This window comes from Perna viridis, chromosome 9, assembly GCF_037379345.1.
Source record: "Perna viridis isolate PV_CMFRI_1.1 ecotype Kerala chromosome 9, ASM3737934v1, whole genome shotgun sequence".
Classification (NCBI taxonomy): Eukaryota; Metazoa; Mollusca; class Bivalvia; order Mytilida; family Mytilidae; genus Perna; species Perna viridis.
Window position 1 is genome coordinate 38,386,550 of NC_142453.1, and position 20,185 is coordinate 38,406,734.

The 20,185-nt window shown below is 34.1% G+C and overlaps 1 protein-coding gene across 2 annotated transcripts in view; it reads left to right on the top strand.

Moving 5' to 3' along the window:
• The first annotated feature begins 360 nt into the window (after window positions 1–360).
• Window positions 361–20,185, top strand: part of LOC148608397 (uncharacterized) — a 40,141-nt gene continuing 20,316 nt past the window's right edge. For both annotated transcript variants that reach the window (XM_088545528.1, XM_088545529.1), the window contains exon 1: window positions 361–508. In XM_088545528.1, the coding sequence (XP_088401654.1) occupies window positions 435–508 (74 nt within the window). In that variant the 5' untranslated portion in view covers window positions 361–434. The remainder of the gene's footprint in view (window positions 509–20,185) is intronic.

Sequence of the window (20,185 nt, forward strand, 5' to 3'; positions counted from 1 at the left end):
TCATTACGTCCAGCTGTACAAAAATGATAAAATTAGTAGACAAAAAAAAAAAAAAAAAAAAAACTACGGAAATATGATTGGCTGATAGTATATTTTGTGAACCTAGCTGACGCCCCCTATCACCTGAAGTTTGACAAACGGATGACTTGCACAACTTATCTCAATTAATGTACAATATTTCATTCATTTAAATATCGTAAAAACATGTGAAGCAAAAGTAAACGTTGTAAAACTCGGGGTTATCTAGGGACAAACCTTGTTTCTTTATTGGTTGTAATGAAAAGGTTAGAAAAAACATGGGCGGCGAGTTTAACTTTGGCATGTGACAAAATTACCCAACGGTATTCTGACTTCTCTGTGATTACAAGTTACGGTGTATGTAATATGATCTACTGAAAAGTCTCTGAAGTTTTGTTTTAATTGTTGGGTATAGAATGGATTGGTCTTCCGATTGGTCCCGGGGTGCGGATTGGTCCCAATCCTGGCAGAATCTTGCTCCTTGGTACAGGTAAGACACGTCTGTGTGATAAACTGTAGAAATATTTAATTCCTTAGAATCAGTTTTGTAGTTTTTGATGAAAAAAAAATCCTTGAAAAGTGATTTGAATAAATAAATGTTTGAAATAGTTGACTTGAATTATAAATTTGAGTAATTTGTGGTGTTGGGTATTATCATTAAAACATGGATACAAAGACGTGATCCAAATATCTATGTGTATTATCGACTATAAACATAATTTAATAGCTAAGAGAGGGACATACACCTGACATTATAAAACAGAGGTGTGTGAACGTTTTCTGACTCCGATAAATATTTAACGGAAAACAAGCATGCGCTGCAGATATGCTTTGACTAATAACTATTAGCTCTATAAGTCATTTTATTGATTTAATTACATCAAGTTTCTGTGTATACAGATTTTTTTTTAAATTCCTCCATGCTTAATGTATTTTGTGTAACTTTGCAAATTTTGGTTATGTCTTGTTTTTTTTTAGGTTTTTCCTATAAATGTTGCAGCATACAAAATACATCTGTAAGGTGTAGCATATACTATAACTTTATTGTACATGTGACCGTTTTTCTTACTCATAAATATTCCATGCTAAGGGAAACGTGTTTATGCTAAATTTATGTTTAAATTTATAACAAATATAGCCGGGTTTAAAATAATTCCATTTACATTCAATTCACTACAGTTCCTGTGAATGGTTCTTAAAAAAAAATCTTGTCCCACGTGCTTATTGTATTTTTTGGAAAATAAATCCATGTTATAAGTTCCCCAACCATCCACATTTTCACAAGTCGCAAAAACACAGTTGTTGGAAAATTTTCACGAAATGTTCATTAAAAACAATCTGTATCATTAACATTCGTTCCTGTTTCTTTTTTTTTTTAAATAAATTCACCTGGGTAATATTTCTGTGTTTTAAAACTATGTCATTTTCTTCCAGTTTCAAGAATGTTAGAAAACACACTCTAAAATCTTTCAGAAAAAATATTAAATCTGGAAAAGTAAAAATTTGTGTTGCTAGGAAATGACATTTTTTAAAACTTAATATAATGAAAATTTCGTTTGGTTCTGTTTTTTTTTTTTTTTTTTTTATTTTCCAGCATGTTCAAGAAATACTTTTGATCAAAGAACTAGATTTCTTCTATTAACACCAACAAAACACACACAATTCTTTTTTCTGTGTTATTTGAAAATTTAAAATAAAGAAAACTCGCGCATAAGTATATATGCTGGCTTATCGGTTGATTTGTGATTTTTTTATATATTTGAAAGTTAAACTTTCATCCTTGTGGTTAATTTTGTCTGTATATATGTACTTTTTTTCGTATGGTTACAGAGAGAGAATCTTGGACGATTGTTTAATAATTTGTCTGCCTATATTTTTAAAGCCAATGTTGTGGTAAAGAAGGAATTTCAATATTTTACTTTTGAAATATCAAAATTAAGGAGGGCGATGATTATTGGTGAAAGCCTTTTTCGCATAAAATTTTGAAGATTTGATTTTTTAGGGAAAGTGACGCCTGCAGTTTTGTTAAAATGATTGATAAATTAAATGTATAGTTTGTTATAACCAAGGTAACCAATGTAAATAGTTTTCCTCTGGGTTTTCCTTGTTAAATCTGCTTTTGTATGCAGACGTTTTTTTTATAAATAAATGAATATAATAATTGAAATCATATCGTTTTTAATTGGACAACCTAATAAATCAGGAATTCTTCAAATATCTATAAAATCATCCATACAATTATGAAAACTGATATTACTCACATACGTTGATTCAAAAATGTCGACTATTATAAGGTTTTTATACATATTTATACACAAAATTCTACAATATATTTTTGTTTGTTTCAATATATGATTCTTTCACGAACCTAATTTAATGACATTAGTTCAGTCGTGCTGCTTTCTAATGCCATGCAATGCTTATTGTTTTCTACTCCTGAGGTATGTGTTTACCCTTTGAAAGCCAAGTTTTAATTTGCAAAAATCTCGTCTATTACATACAGATTAAAAGTTTACCTTCTGAAATTTGAATATTTTGAATATTCACACAGATGATACTGATTATACGAATTCATCTTTTATTCTCTGGAATGAGATACTAACGACAGAAATATTTCAATTGAGTTGATGGTTATATAATAACACATCTCTGTTAGAATCTTCCTTATACGGTCTTATTTCAATTGTTGAATGGTATTCTGAAATCATTTACATATAGAATAAAACGTACAAATTTAATTTGTGTTTGAATATGACTGTGTTCATTATCCACTTTTATTTGAACGTTTTACGATAAAAATGTTGTTTATCAATGCTGTATTGTCGGAATGGCTTTGGATATTGCTATGTTTTGTAAGTTGTGTTTTTAATTTTTTTTGTTCTGCTTTGAGTAATGATGTGTTCCTTTCTGGTCATTACTCGCAGTTTCAGTCAGTTTTCCTTTACACGTGAATCTTCAGAATATTTTTCTCTCGATGAGTCTATATCTCGTGTACATTTATATCATTTTGGCCTCGCAGATGTATTAGAACTTATTTACTTTAGAAATATTTTTCGGACTATTTTGTATAAAGCGGAATTAATTTCTCAGTCAAAATATATTGAAACATCAAAGAATACTTTCATAGATGTATATTTGGGGTTATATACATGACAAACATTCTTACTACTAAAATATAGGTATATCCATGGAAGTATAATATGTCTTGATATTATACATCCATGGTATATTTGATAGGTAGAGATTGGTCACCTAGACAAACCTAGCTCGGTTTCTTATTTTTTACTAGTGAAATAATATATTAAAACAACAAGTTTTTTGTGTGGAAAAGAGAAATATTTTCTAATTGCGTAACAATGGAAAATGGACAAAAATACCAAACATATTTATCTTTTTTAGTTTTCTAGGTCAGCTAAACACGGTTATGGAAAAGGAAAAACGCTCTCGTGAATTTGCCTGTACAAATATTTTTTTTTAATTCTTCCACACTGAAGAATAGGTTTCATTTTAACACTTCATCTGTAAACGTTTTTTTGGTTCCTATCCGCTGCACTTAACACTTTGATGGTGGACATGATCTAATCCCCTGTATTGTCTAATACTGTATGGGTATTATCGCTTGTATGATACAAAGGTGTCAGTAAGAGGAATGATTTTTGGGGTTTTTTTTTTGTTGATAAGGAGATTCCTTGCTTCTGATGATTTTATTTTTGCAATGTGTATAAAGGTCAATATAGGGTTTGCTTTTGAAGGTTCATTAATGGATTACTAAAAATAAAGGTAGTAAACAAAGAATTCAGGCGTTATTGATCGGGGTTCATTAAATTTATATATTTTCATTTACGTTCATATGACTAGGCCGTAAAATTCCTGAAAGATAGACAATTTAAAAAAAAATTAACAACTTTAGAACATTTGAGTCAGCATGCCGCGCGAAAAATAAACACTTTAATTTTGGTTTCAGGAAACGTATAATTACCCAATCAATCTGATACTCTATTCTGTTGTTATGAATTGTGGAACACGCCATTACTAAACTGATCTTCGCTAAATTTGTCAACTACGAAGACGTGGACCGAGAGACTTCACATACAATCTGGACGTTGAAGGTTTAAATAGTTTCACGTCGTGTCAGTTTGAGAACAGTTTTTATTTTAATTTGAAGATATCATGAAAAGATCTCGAATATCTTGACTCTTTAAATAATTACAATCTACAATGATTAGAGTCAAGATACTGCAGACAGTTAATTAATGTGCCCCGTTTTTCCTCCTGCGTTTCTCTGGTGAGGCCTGCGTAATGACCTAAAGTTTAGACAGTTTCATAATAGAAAAATGCACGAGATGTCTGTGAATAATTCGTTAGTGTAAATCTTATTTGTACTAACGAGAAAAAAAAACGTGTATCAAAAGAATACCTTAGACTTCATGAAATTACAAAAAAAATAGTCTTTTATGATACTAAGATAGTATACCCAGGGCCGCCCAGAGGTCGTCTTCACTTCCGGGTTTATTAGAACGGGATTTCCTGAGGTATCGCGGTAATGTAAAATACTTAGGGGAAACTGTCTTCAGTGTTGTATGATCTCCGTTGTATTTCTAGATAGCTATTGGTTTTTGATTTTTAAACTCGGGCTTTTCAATTTAATCTCTTTCTGCAAAAATATCACACTGAATTTAATTCGGTTTATACACATAATATAAAAATTTTAAACCTTCAAAAGTTTTTGCTATTTATTTTGATCATTCACCTGCAGAAAAAAACTATGGTTGGAACTGGTAGGATTTCTTTTTCAATATTCAAACTTTCATGTTTTCAATACATACCTAAGTGAGTGTTTCCATGTTTTAATTTAAACATTTCCCGTATATACAGTGATTGTTTCACATGGCAAGTTCTATATTATTGTTCTTCAGTCAAGTTACTCACTAACCTAACTTGTCACGGTTCCGCGAAAAAAACGCCACAACATATATTTATTTAAATTTAGTATTTAAAATACAAAACAGGGTTCCTACTATATTCATGGCGTTTCAGTGTGAATATTACGTTTGATGTTCGTACATAATGAAAAGCACTCACTGACACAACCTTAAAAAACATAACGCTATGGTCAAATAAAGAAATATGTTACAGTGAAACATGGCGAGATGAAGTATGCAGACGATCGTCGTATAAAATAACAACTAAAACTTTGCACTTTAACAGGGATACATGCTAATGACTTTTTAGCATGCACTGGAAACAAAACTGAACTTCTTTGATTATCTAAATTTGCCACCCGCGATAAAGCACGGCCTCTCACAAAAATGAGGCGTAAATTGGTTTTGACACCTCCAGTCCTAAGAGATAAATATCTTTGTTACATTACTATGCTTGAGATCATTTGACACCAAATAAAATCACAAAATGTAGAATTACATTTTCAGAAGCTTCACCATTGGAGCACCGATTCAGTCAACTGGCTAGAAATAATTCGGAAGGTCTTTGGAGACTCATATCACGTGACAAAACCCTCTGTGTTGGAAACAAATAATGCTGTTACTATCTTATCTTTAATTAAAAGTGCATCTCAGATGGCACATTACGAACCTATTCACACTTCGTCCTTTCATGAATTCTCCTCTGAACAATTTATAAACATTATCGGCAATAGAAATCTGTTATGTTTGAAAGTGACAAAAAAGTTTTAGCATTCAATTATCAAATATCTATATATCAGTAACGCTTTTCTTTGGCACTTTCATGGCCTTTCTATATTGATCAAGATATTTCTTTTTTTCCGCTTCGTTACCACCATTTTCTGGCTTAGTGTTGTGTCTAATGACGACCTCTTTACTCTTTAGAATAGGACAAATTCATTAGAATCGATCACACACGCAATTACCGTCAAGCTGGTTTGACTTCCATTGTAATGAAATTTGGCCACCTGTACATGTTATGTAGAAGTAAATCAGAATGCGCATGTCGTATTTTATTTTGAATTTCCGGTTTATTTGTTTTCCTTCTAGATATATATATATATATATATATATATATATATATATATATAATAATTTCTACCCCATGATATGTTCTTCATTAAACGTTTAAGTTATTCGCATTTAGATATAGTCAAACATTCAGATTTAGGCATTTCATGTACTGTAGGTGAATGGTCTTTAGGGGTCGGTCAATGTTTAACGGGGTGTATAGACCGGTGCATTTCATATTTTCATTATTAAACCCCTGTTCTAAAATTACCAAAAAGTTCATGTTCAATGTCAGTTGTGCAATAAAAGGTGTGTGTTCTATTTGATATAAAAAAGGTGTAAAGCATTGATGCAATACAGAACTACAATACAGTATTATTGTTTGTATAATATATAAGATAGGTTTGGAAATGGATTTTTTTCATTGGTACATTTGTAATGAATAAAGTTGCTATCTACCAGTGTTGAAAATGAAACAAAAATATATAGTCCTGTCAGAATGTAAGGGAAACAGGAGTGTGTCCTGTTACATTTTTCATCATCCGAAATGAATATTGACCAATCCTTTAGTAAGTACCAACTTGCGAACCTGGGTGCTTCTTTGTGTATAAAACTCATTATCCTGGTTGCATTTTGATCATATGTACCATTTACATTTGAATATCTGATTCAACCATCAAATAAATTCAAATCTTAATATCTTAAATAAGATGATAGTGCTTAAATTACACATTCCTTTTTACCCTCCTTGTAGGTCTTTCTCTCATGAGTGCCGCAGTGTCGTCAGACTGTTAATGAGTATAGTATTTTGCTATCAATAATCATGACAAAACACGTAATTGTTTACTTTTTGATTAAACAAAATCATATATTTCAGTAACAATTAGATCTTATAGGAAATTGGATGTTAACCACGTGCTTTGGGAGACGACTCATTGATAAAATTGTATAATTTAACAGACAGAAATCTGCCGTCAGCTGTAGAAAATGCTTATGTCGATCTCTTAAAGTCAAATTCATTCTTAAACTGACCAAACTGAAAAGAAAAATAATGTAGATTGATATATTATTGAATAAGAAGGTTGTTTATTGTTTGTAAATTTTTTGGATAGTGTAAGGGACTTGAGGACCCAAATCAGAGGCTAACCCATTTGTAAGAGTGTTAATTCAACATAGACAGGTGGCGCCACTCCAGAGATTTTGAAATGAGGGTTTGTTGTTGGTTATTGTTGTCTTTACAAAACACACATCGTACAATATACTCTCCCAATAAAAGGGGTGCCAACCCAAAAATACCTTTCTACGTGACCCTATTTTGTATATATTATGATCCTTCAGTAACGACACATTATCCAAAGCACTGGGTATGGTTATGTCAGGCGTCGAATACGATTCCCCTCTATTCAGCATCCAGAGTTACCTCCCGTTTTGCAAGAGTTGTCTTTCGTTAGAGCAGATCAAGCAGGGCAAAACTAATTAACTCTTCAGCATAGTTTTGAAAATTTATGTCTAACTATAATCACCAGCTTTTTGAATTTTTAGCAAAACAACTAAAATCTGTACAGTGTAAACGAGATCACTGGTGAAGATAACATGGGAGATGAAAGAGTGTGATCGGGAAAAAAAGATATCATGAAATTGCCCATAACGCAATGCCTACCAAAAAAAGCATAAAAGATGTAACACTTATTTTGCATTAAAGAAACAAAATATTTGATTTATGTATTGCTGCGTTGTAAAATCAGTACAGAAATTATCAGTATTGTCCGCCATAGAAGATGACGAAACTGAGTCTTAATAAATTGGAACGCTATACTGTTGCTGATTGGATGGGGCAATGATTTAAATTACTAGGTCTGACACCTCTCGAAGTTGAATCAAGTGTCAATTTGTTTGACTATTTTAATCTAGTGGCAAGTTTCGTGGAAGTGTCAAGTTATGTGTTTAGTCCGTCGAGTGTCAAATTTCGTGGGTTAAGTCCAGTTCGTGTCAATGTTTATTGGTTGAGTCCACCAAGTATCATGGATAATGAGTCAATTCCAGCAAGTGTCAAGGTTTGTGGGTCGACTCCATCAAATTTCACAATTTGTGTCAAGTTTAGTTGGCAGAGTCAAGTATTTCGAATGCTAAAGTTATAGGATTCTGGGGCGAGTCCAGTAAATGCCAAGAATATGCCAAAGACCTCAATATATCTCGGTGACTGACCGATTTCCCAGCGTCAAATTGAAATAAGTTTCAGTATTATCTACAATGTTGCTTCGCGTCCAGGTGAGACTAAATCGTTGAAGAGGTCGCAAACTCAACTCCCTTACATGACCTAATATACTGTGGTGTATTCATCATTAAGAATTTATTCAACGATGTCTCTGAAAACCTGTACAGTTCATAAAATGCATAACCTTCTCTCTCATATAATTTTGAATTTTTCAATTAAGACTTTGGAAACTTAAAATGCCAGATATTCGTGCGAGTCTCATAAAAGACATTTTCTCCTTAATTCATACCACACCTTCTTTTGATAGAATAAGCACTATCTCCACGTGAAACGATGTTACTCATGATTTGCATCATAAAATTGATATCAGGAATATAGTGTTATAATTGGCACCAAAAGTGTGATTTTGATGTACTTAATGACTTACAAGGCCTTACATCTGAAGTACTCATTATGTAGCATTCCACATCTTTGATAGGGGCTCATTTCATACAGTATATATAAAATACCTAAACATATCAAAATGACAAACTATGCGCTACTTTGAGGTTCTATAATCTCATCTATGTGGTTTATGGGTAAGTTGTTATGATATTGATAAATGGAAAATAGGAATCGGCATCTTTTTGACATCTTTTTTGTACATACATTCCTTTGAGAATAAGATAAAAAGTCACTCAGAACATTTCGCCAGTAACTTGGAAACTGCCTTGTTAAAACTGAATAGATGAGGGGTTGGTAAAGCCTAGGTGGTTGCAGTCTAAAGTGCATGTGACACTGAATTATAAAATCGTATGGAAGTTCTACCTACAAGTGGATTTGATTTGGTGTCTCTTAACTTAATGACCCATGCCGTCAAATTTCTCAAGTTACCCCAGGATATAACTTTGGTTTTAATTTGACATACACTCACTAAACTGTTACCTATTGTAGCTGAAAGTACTTCCATAAGTACCAGGTGATGACAACTGCAGGAGTGCTTCCCCTTTGCTGCAATTGCCTATTTCCGCCTCGTGTCAATTCAGTAAAATGACATTTTTATTTGTCTACAAATGGCTTCCGATGCAAAATGGCGTCAACAAAACCGGCAATGCCTGTTCGTCCCGTCGTTTTCAACTTTTACTCTAATGAGGGAAATCCTTACCTTAATTTAGTGGGCGCGAGGAAGCTATTTGAATGAAAGCATCTTAACCAGAAGTGTGAAGTACCTCCTGCTACTTATAAACACTTCAGTTTATCTCCAAGTGTTACCAGATCCATACCTAATAACTCCAAAGAGGCTCAAATGGCATAGATGAAAATGATTTTGAAATGGAATGATGGACAGGTATGATTTATTGTATACTGTATAGTATCTGCATACGTCACACCTGCCACAACCATGCATATATAACTTTAAAAAAATAATAAGTGGCTATAAAAGCCTCTGAAAACATATTATTTTCACCTAATACTCCCCTCAATTCGGTACTTCTCTATCGTATCTATACTCACTCCAATCACATCCTAACAGGACATCAAGATACGCCATGCTCTTGGCGACCTTATTGTGTTTCATTTTTTACTGGAAATACATGTATATACTTCCATTCGTCATAATTGTGTCTTTTTTCCGTCTTTGTCCTATGACATCAATATTTTTGAGGAGACATCTCTTTACTGCATTTCTCTCTTATTTCATACTTTTAAAGAAATCACCTCACTGATTTCAACTTCTCTTGAGTTGAGATTTTGACATGAGTGTTTCAGGTACGGACTGGGTGATTGTTATACCGTCTAAGCATATATACTGAATAGACAACCGTATTTTAGTATTTACCATTAGTTTTCAGTATTTCAATTTCTATTTTCCTACCAGCATGCCCCAATGCTATTGTGAGCATGTTTTATGTCAGTTTGATGCTTGGGTCAGTTTAAATTAACCTTCTCTTGTTTTAATGGACATTCTCCATAGGACAAACAACTCGAACTTAATCAAATCATAGGCACTTAATTTCACATTTTCACACCGAGTACTACTTTTGTTCCCTTTCATCCTTTGTGGCAATAAGAAAAGTTTTGATCATCAAAGCAACGAAAGTTTTTTTTAACAAACAACATGTTTTCATTGTCTGCAGACACGTATAGTAATTCTCTGGTTTCTTCTTTACATCATTCTTACACCTGATGTTGTAGATATCTTTGCTGATGAAATGAAATGAACTAAAAATTATGCTATAGCAAAAGGAACAGATATGGTGAATCGCAATGTATATTTTCTGGAATTACGACGATGGAGAGAACAACATGTCTGCATAGTGCAGAATGAGATATGTGGTTCTTAAATCTGCTTGGACTTGAATTTTAGTCTTTTTAAAACAAATTGCCTGATTGGAATAACATATTTTATGCTATATTATCCAAGCTACCGACCTGTCGAAGATCTTCGGGTGTCAGTAATCAATATCCATACGATCTATGTCTTTGCTCGATCTATACACCCAGTGCGTTTTTGTTTTTGTTGTTGTTGAGTGTTGTTGCATCTTTTGATGTTTTTGTTGTGTTGTTTGCTTGTTTAGTTTAGTTTTGTTGTTTTTTTAATTGTTGAACGTAATTCCGCTTACGGTGGTTGTCTATAGGTAGAAGGACACCTTCTTTTGTGTCAGACTTCTTTCCCATTTTTGTCATTGGTGTCATTCGGTTGGTGTTATTAGTACTTTTATAGAATATATATATATATATATATATATATATATATATATATATATGTCTTGTGTATTACTTGGACAATGCTTTATAATTCTCACAATCAATATAGAGCATCGAGCTGTTAACGCAAATTTGAAGCCATCCATTAGCAGATAGACTTGGCATCATTTGTCAGGATCTGGTACATTAATGTCGAACCGGTAACCAGTTAATTTGTCAAATACCACCATTGGTGTCAAGTGTACCTTAAAATGAAAGTGAAATTGATCATTTCATACCCAGTTATACCTCAACAGATATATCATACATCAAACTGTCTGGCTACTTGTTGATTGCTTTATTGCTTTTATTGATACAACAAAAACGAAGTCCTCCGAATTTTTTGTTCAGTGTCAAAGAGATAGACTTTTGAAAAAAAAAATAAAGATAAGCAAATATGAAGTTTGTTTGAACTTCGTTTTCTCTCTTACTGAACGATGCAGACAAGACATTCGAAATTCTCGGACATAATTCAATGATCGTTGACAATCATCAAATTAAATTGCGTAAAATAATTCACTTTTTAAAGGAATCTTACAATTTGTATTAGGGCTTGATTAACAGGCTCTTACATTTGTGAAGATTACAGATCGGGTTAATTTTCACTAGTTTGAGAAAATCAAGTTTGTTTCAAGAGTGGAGCGTAGGGGAACGAGTGAAAAAGACTAGGAATTTATCTAACAATTACAAGTACCTGTTTCTTCGGTGAAAAAATATATATTTTATTCGCTTTTTTTAGACTGAGACATTTCTGAAAAAATAGTATATGCCATTGTTTTGAACATTTCCGGAATAATTTCTTCATATCGTTAACAACGACATTCTGTTCTTTCTTACTACAGATATGGCGCTCCGTAGTAATATTTCAATGTTTTGGAACCTTTTTCAAGCGAAATAGAATCGGGAGGTAAAGCCATATAGTTAACATATCTAACCCCCCTCCCATTTCCATCCGGAATACTTAGTACTTACATCAATCTATATTCCGGTGATTGCTTGTTTTTCGCCTGTTGTAATGACTATCCACCTTTAACTCATTTTTTACAATTGCCTTTTAGTTCAATAATATGGTTACGGGTATTTAGTCTGATTATCAAATATGTATTTTTTCATAGCAATAAAAAGAGAACCAACAGAGAAAGAATATAAGACATACATGTATTTATATCGTTTGTTGTCAATACAAAGGCAATTTAGCCTCATACGGCGGAACGCAGAGGTTCCTACTCCTATCGACTACCACAGCAGGGTTCTTTAACGTGCGAGGAACGTGGCATCTTTCCCAACACGGTGCACCACTATGGTTTGCGGTCAGGTTTTCCGTATCATGGCCTGACAACCCAAGCATCTAACAGGCAAGGGGGGGGGGGGGTACCCCATTCCACCACCTGATGGACACTACCCAGTTGCTCTGTGGGCAGAGCGCCCTATCCTGGCTAGGGTTCTGAGCACTATTTAGTCGCCTTTTATGACAAGCTTAGCGCTGCTACATGCCTATTCCTTTGACACTCGGGCCTGCATTAAACAATATTTGAAGATTTAAGTGTTTTGCATCACGACGAATAAGCGAGGTTATCAGTAGCTTTCAATTGTGTCACTTTTGTCGAAAATGAAATGTGTTTGTTGATTATTTATTTTCTTTTTTTTTTTTGTGGGGGGGGGGGGGGTGGGGGATGCGTCGTTAAATGGAAATGGTCCATTTAATGTCAGTCTTGTGAAAGAGACTAAATGAAAGGCGATTTGGTCTACGATTTGGTGTTGCACAGACAAGCCGTTTCGCTAAATTGACATTTTTATACTCATGATAAAACGTAATTCCAACGTAAGAATCCTGCCTAAGTAAAATGTCATGGAATTTAACGTCTAGGAACACCCGCTGAGACAGTCACGCAAATTAGAATGTATAGTAGCAAACAACAGAGGACATAATACCTTAAAACAAAAAAATAAACTAAAAAGCAACTCATACCCTGGAAACACGGTTCTTATGGCAATGCTAGAATAGATTAAGCACGTCTGTTGGGTTAGTACGTCACTCTGCAACATTCATTCACAAATGAAACCGTATTCAATATTGAATGGTATGACATTTCTCAGTATTTTAACCGACTACACATCAACTTTGGTATATCCAATATCTGCTTTATTGTGGTAACTTGATTAAAGAGCAGATGATTGTTTTTCTCTTTGTAAAACTCCTGGAAACCACATTCATTCTTAAAGTTTATAAATTTGTTACAATTTCAAAATGAAACAGACCAGCTGATACTGTGCCTTGAGTGTTGTGCTGTGATAACATGATGATGTAAGCATTAAAAATATTTAACTCCAGGACCGCTTTGGGTTTATTATGCCATGACAAACCATAATCACCTGCGTAAGGTGTTGTATTCTGATTCTATGAATGATGCAAACAATGGCACAATTTTACCTGACTCTTGTCTTCATAATGTTTCTTATGTTTTAAATTTATTTTTTTTGAGTAAGTGCATGCTCCTCGTTGTGATCTTCAGCCATGCAGTAACTTTCAACCAAGGGTGCAATCATTTGATTTTATAGGGAAGCTAGGGTCAATTTTGAAATAAAAAGACAGGACGATTATGTATGGAATAATCCAAGATGGCTGGTTGCATGTGGTAGAAAAAAATCAGGATCTATTTTGGACTACATTTTAATGGGGTTATTGCTGATTACAGTAAAGCAACTGGTACACTTAACTTAATCAAAATTAGCATAAATATAGACGACATCAAATCTTATAAAGATTTAGACCCAAAAAAGTGTGGACTGACTATTGTAAATAATAATAAAAAAATAGTTCAAAAAATCAAACTGAAAAAAAAATCCATGATACAAATTTGATTCTACCGAAAACAAAATGTGTTTCAGAGTACATTCTTTCACTCTATATGCTGGCCAAACTATCAGTCATCCTACCCAGAAAATAAAAAGGTCCGTGTCTTATCTCCAATAGGGTTAATGAGACTAAACCAGGAAACAGTAGCTCGTGAGGTTGCGATGGATTGTTCATTTATATTTTCTAACATTGCAAAGTTGGAGTATGTGCACACTCCAATATCATAAGTTTTGGTAATTAATTTGTCGTGGGTCGTGCTACAAGATTTCCCAGTAATTTGCATAGAAATCTCTTTGAAGAAGACTTTCTCAAAGTGTGCAGATGTTAGTGTGATAAATATAATTCCATTCACTCATTTTACCTCTGTATAGTGAAATTCTAGATTTTACTCATTTTTCAAAATCAGTGGTTTTCATATTTCGATTGAAGAAGAAAATTAAAGGTATTAACAAGATACTCTCTTACATCCTTATACTTGGTATATAATCAAAGTCGGTCAAGTATATAGATCCGGATGACAGAAACATGACCAGTAGTTAGTACGGTTAACAAGTATAACACACTGGAACTATAGCAGCGATCTTTTCCCCCAATGCTAACCTCCAGATAACCTTAAAATATAAAGAGAGAAACCTGTTCCATAAATCTGTTTTATATAATGAAGTCGGCACCATCATGCTCCTGCAGAAGGTGAATGACATGTGATTATTGGTAGTCTGTAACATTGCACAACACCTTGCACTGCTGTTTCTGCTATTCTAAGATTTAATTGACACATTTCCATTACTTATAAATTCATCCTCTCTCATTACTTCATTATTGTGTTGTAATCAGACAATTATTTTAAACTTTTTAAAACAGCCCTGGGTATATCTTAATGATTTGCCAACACTGCAGAAATACAAACTATCATTCCAGAACCCGCGTGCAACAGGACAAATCCCGCGTGCCATGGGACATCGTCTGCTCGTGGCCGACGCCATCTCTATAGGGCGCGCGCATCTGTAACGTCAATAGATGGAAAAAATAGGCAGAAGTCGAAGTTCTTGTCAAATTTTTAAAGAGAAGTGTTCATTCCATTAGTTAAATATATTCATGGACAGCATAGTTGTCAATTTTCATGTCAATTGTTATCAAATAAACGCCATTTTATTTATTTCCCCTGTATACAAACACCCGACTTCCTACATCACTGGAGCCCGAATGCTGAGTTTTCGTCATTTTCTTTCGTTTTTAGCAAGAAAACTATCATTTTATTAATCTACCAATATTTTTATAGGTCTCTGTTTTTTGTTTCCTCTCTTTGTTGTGTAATTGTCTGAATTATGAGTCGCTGTCGTTTAACGACTAGGTCAGGTTCCTTAGTAATTATTCTTCTTTGTAATGATTATCAAATCGCTATCTTACTCATTGCCTGTTCATTTCTTTCGTATTGTGTTTTTGTGTGTTCTGTATGTGTACTTTATTCTTCGTTCAAGGGTTTTGATGAACTTGCGAGAGTGCAAAAAAAATCTATCTTCTAATGAAACCTATAAGAAGAAAAAAAATACAAAATGTCCTTTCTATGAATTGGATCCTTAGTTACGCTACCGGCCAAGTATACCCATGCATGCTGTTGGCGTTTGTTGCGTAACTACGGTATTTTTTTTTTTATAGTTCTTCCATTTGCAAGAGAAAATGCATACATTTCAACATTGTATACATTTAGAATTGAACTTGTGTAGAAGGCTTGCTTATATTCAGATCGCATGTACAGATTGAAATGCTCGACATCAAGCAGACCACGACTTTATTGAAGTGATGTTACAAGTTTTTGCCATGCAATAACGGCTTCTCACTTGAAAATGTTAGGTACACCCGAGATTGGTTTCTGATACACGGAATTCGAACCCACGTGGTGACCTAACGTTTATTGCTCTAAACAAATTGGCACCAGGTACCCACTTTTGTCTATATGTTAATGTGAGTCAAGTGAAATCTGAAACGCCCCCTGAAGATGTTTAAGTTCATATTCTAATTTCATATGTCCGAAAGCTGTTTGATCCTACGTTTTACATGATCCGTTGAGGCGTCATGATATCGAGTGAATAGGAGAAAATTCCGGAACCCCCTTTTCCCGCCATCATGCAGAATTTATTTTTAGACAATATACAGTAAAGCAGAGCCATTATTTTTATTTCATCATTTCTTTTAATTTCTCTACTATTTAGCTACCTTCGGAAGCATATTACTGTAGTTCACCCGAATGTCCCTGTTATACAGTGTATTTTATAAGCATAACATCATGCTGTCTTTTATCAACTATAATGACCACTGTCTTACGGATGTATGAATTAGATGCTTGAATTTCATAAAAACGATGAATAAGCTTTACTGTAAGATAAAAACCAGACAAAAATTTACGGCTTGAGTTTCATCACAATAATGGAGACGTCTTCAAGAGAAGGCACAAAGCATACGTCACCACAACTATTACACTGGCAATTTTCCACAGCAAACTGTAATCATTTACACCTGCTAATTACTCTAATTTCAGAGGTGAGAAATGTCCTTTTCCACGTTTGTGTCATCTTAGCTCGTTCAGGCGCGATACGTCACACCTAACCTTGCAGAATGCTACAAAATGAAACCTTAACGTCATTTGTTACCTACACAACATCAAAAGATATTAAAACAGAACACCTGATATATACCTGCGTGTCTTAGAGCTGCTTCTGGCGTTTGAAACGTCCATAATTTTTAAACCGAATACGACGAGGACACGATACTTTTGATGACTTATCCACCGTGAGGTATGAACGTATCACGTTTCTGAATTTTTTGTCCTTCATTTTGATTTCTCTTTTTAAGTCGCTAATATTGTTAGCGACTTCTTGTACTCGTAATTTCAGTACTGTACATTCGTATATGATTTGCATAATTGTATATTACTACACCACCTTATGCTGCTGATCGGTGCTGTAGAACCGTCTAATCTAGTTTTTAATGTACCTCTTAAATGCAGTACTATTTGTGTACATTTGTTATAGGTGTGTTTTTTACTTTTATGAGAGCGGGAAGTTTACATTTAAAAAATGAAACGATCGGTTAGCATTGAGCTTTCTATAAAATAGCCGAGAAACGCGTGCTCTCCGAGTTGTTTTGATTGAGAAACATTCGGGTCATCACGGTTACGAAGTCACCCGATTTTAAATAGAGCACATCGCAATTTGGCTTGAAGTTCGCTGATCTTAGCCGATTGACGAACTGTTGCGTTATACAACAAAGTTCGAAGTTCGAAGTTCAAAAGTGAAGTCGGTACATATAAAACATTACAAGCTCTAATGAGCTGTTAAAACCGACATAAACTTTGAAACGTTCTAAAATGTCAAGTATAAATTATTTCCGAAAAAGAATGCACTTATTTTTCTAGTAATGTACAAATGTACGATATGTCAAAAGATGTGAAATGGGAAAGAACATGATTGTATACTATCAATCGACCTAAAACTTCAAGTTTCAGCTCACTAAAATTTGTGATTTTATTTAATTCTGAACCAAGTCCATAAATTGAGAAAAACAAACACTGATTGATTGGGAATTAAATTTAGTAGAGCATCGAATTCGCATGGATGTTGAAGCAAGCCAAAATCAGGGGCATAGAATATTAGACAATTAGCGACTTTTAAGATATCAGTCTTTGATTTTTTAAGTTGACTTCCTACAAAGAATCAAATCAGATATAGGGCTATTACACTTTTCATAAAATTTGGGGCATTTATAAAATTTATATTCAATATATCAAAGCTTAGAAATCAATTTCTCTTCTTACAGTTTTATGCCATGTACACTAAATTGATATCATTCAGGTTTTATGCCTGTATCATTCGAGATAGAAGGTTTGAATATCCTGGACCTGTGTAAATAGGAATCTTAGAATATATATTCAATTTTTGAATTATGACCAACGCATTCTAACTGGGACGTCGGTGTAGAGTCATTTTCTTTTATACCTAGCTGTAAAACTTGGTTGGGGAGAACGATAGAAATTAAGGAAACCAAGATTCGAACGATAATCAAAAGAGTGTACCTCAATGATAAAGACTAGATAGGGGAAATACACACACACAACAAAGAACATGAAATAACCAAAATAACACGTACAAAGAAACAAAAAAAAATGCATGAGAAAGCCGGACTCCACTATGAACTAGGAGCATGGACCAAATGTTCCGTTAGGGTAAGCGTTGCTCTTAAAATGTCACGACCGAGGTGAACGAAAGATAAAAGGAAATAGTAATCAAGGGAACCAATATTATAGCGGAAATCAAAAGAATGTAATCAGGTGACAAAGATCAGACATAGAAAACAGACACACACAACAAAGAACATAAAGTAACCAAAATAACACGTCGAAGTAATATGATGCGGTGAACAAATATGGATACCCCATAACGATCCACGAGTTCATAGTGACGGCCATAAAACTTTTGTAGTGATAATTTTAATCTTGTAGCATAACCCTGTTCCTGAAGCCTAATTGAAAGAAATCTAGCACGGTTCAAATAGTCCGCGTAGTTTGACAAGTTCTGGCATTACACATGAGTTATGATATTAAAACTCTATACGCATGGGCTTAAGATTAAAGAGAGTTGACAATACGGAATGAGAAGTTCAGAGAAGACTTCATTATATTGAGTTCCAAGTTAATTATAGACAACTGTATATGCTTTACGGTGAATGTAAGTTATCAGAATAATTTATATTTTGTATAGGATGATTCAAGGTGGATGAGGTCATCCCCACTTTTGATTGATTATAAAGAAAATATCTGGAATAGGTACCCTCTTAAGCCACTGAGTCAGCGCCTCCTTTTTCTGGAACTTCTTGGCCCGCCACTGTCCCCTCCATGCATATTTTATGTTTGAATTGATTCCTATGTTATTTATATATAAAGAGCCTTTGTTTCAGATTTAATTTATTTGATGTACCTGTGTTTTACGTTAAACACACTTTCCCTTTACTGTGTAGGCCTAATGTAATGACTTGATTTACCTAGTCCTCTTTGAAGTGATCGTTTACAATGGAGTTTAGTTTGGTTGCTCTGTTACCTGTTCTTCAGCCCATTCTCAGCGAATTCTTGTCGCCATTCCTCTTACCCTTACACCATAACCTGGTCAGACTTTTACTTTTGATATATAGAAAAAGATAACATTCTTCAGAGTAATATGTTTGAATACGTCACCTTGTCAGACTCGTGCCGGCAGAAAATTGTAACTTAAGTGGTACATTGTTTGTTCTGAAACACCAGCCGTACTCATTGAAGAATTTATAAACTATCTCCACTGTATTTAGCTAACAACTCTCTCCGATACTGATAAATTTGTCGAGCAGAGATCGTAAATCTTTCTGTTTGTTTTGAGTGCAACTTCATTTTTGAAACAGAAAAACGTACTTCTATACTAGACCATAAATCACACAGGTCTATGTGTATAAGTAGTGTCTGGCTCTGATTGGACTGGTTTTATAGACAGACGTCAGACAAGAATAGTGTGTGATCACTGGGCTCTACTTGGACTTATGTTGTAGAAGGGTGTCAGGAAGGGTATTGTGTGAACATCGGGCTCTACTTGGACTTGTGTTGTTGAAGGGTGTCAGGAAGGGTATTGTGTTAACTTTGGGCTCTACTTGAACTTGTGTTGTTGAAGGGACTCAGGAAAGGTATTATGTGAACATTGGGGTCTACTTGGACTTGTGTTGTAGAAGGGTGTCATGAAAGGTATAGTGTTGTAGAAGGGTGTCAGGAAGGGTATTGTGTGAACATTTCCCTCTACTTGAACTTGTGTTGTAGAAAAGTATGAGGAAGGGTATTATGTCAACGCTGGGCACTACTTTGGCTTGCTATTGACTCGTGAAATTGAAAATGGTCAGACACTAACAAGAACAGTGTGCAAAATTTTGGCTTTGCTTGAACTTGGATTGTAGAAAGATAGGATATAGGATAGTGTGTGATGTGCTTTTACTGGTGTTATATAGACTACGTCAGACAGAGAAGTAAACGGAGGGCTCTTTGTTTTGGCCGCTGTGATAAAATAGACGTCAGATAAGAAGCTGTGAGGTTTAACTCAATCTAGAGTAACAAGATGGACGTCAAACAGGTGTAATTTGAGAATGGTGAGCTCCCGCTAAATTGGGCTGGTGTTATACTAGAACTAGGGATAATATTCGACTTGTTGTGAATATGATTAGTTGCTTTGGAAAAGATAATTTCATATCTTGATCATTGGCATTTTTATGGAAGTTACTTTTATTATTTTGATTATCATAACCCTAATGTATACTTAACTCCGGAGCAAAGGTCATCATCAGATAGGCATACAATGACTTCTGGTTGTGCTGTATTTTTGTAGAATTTAG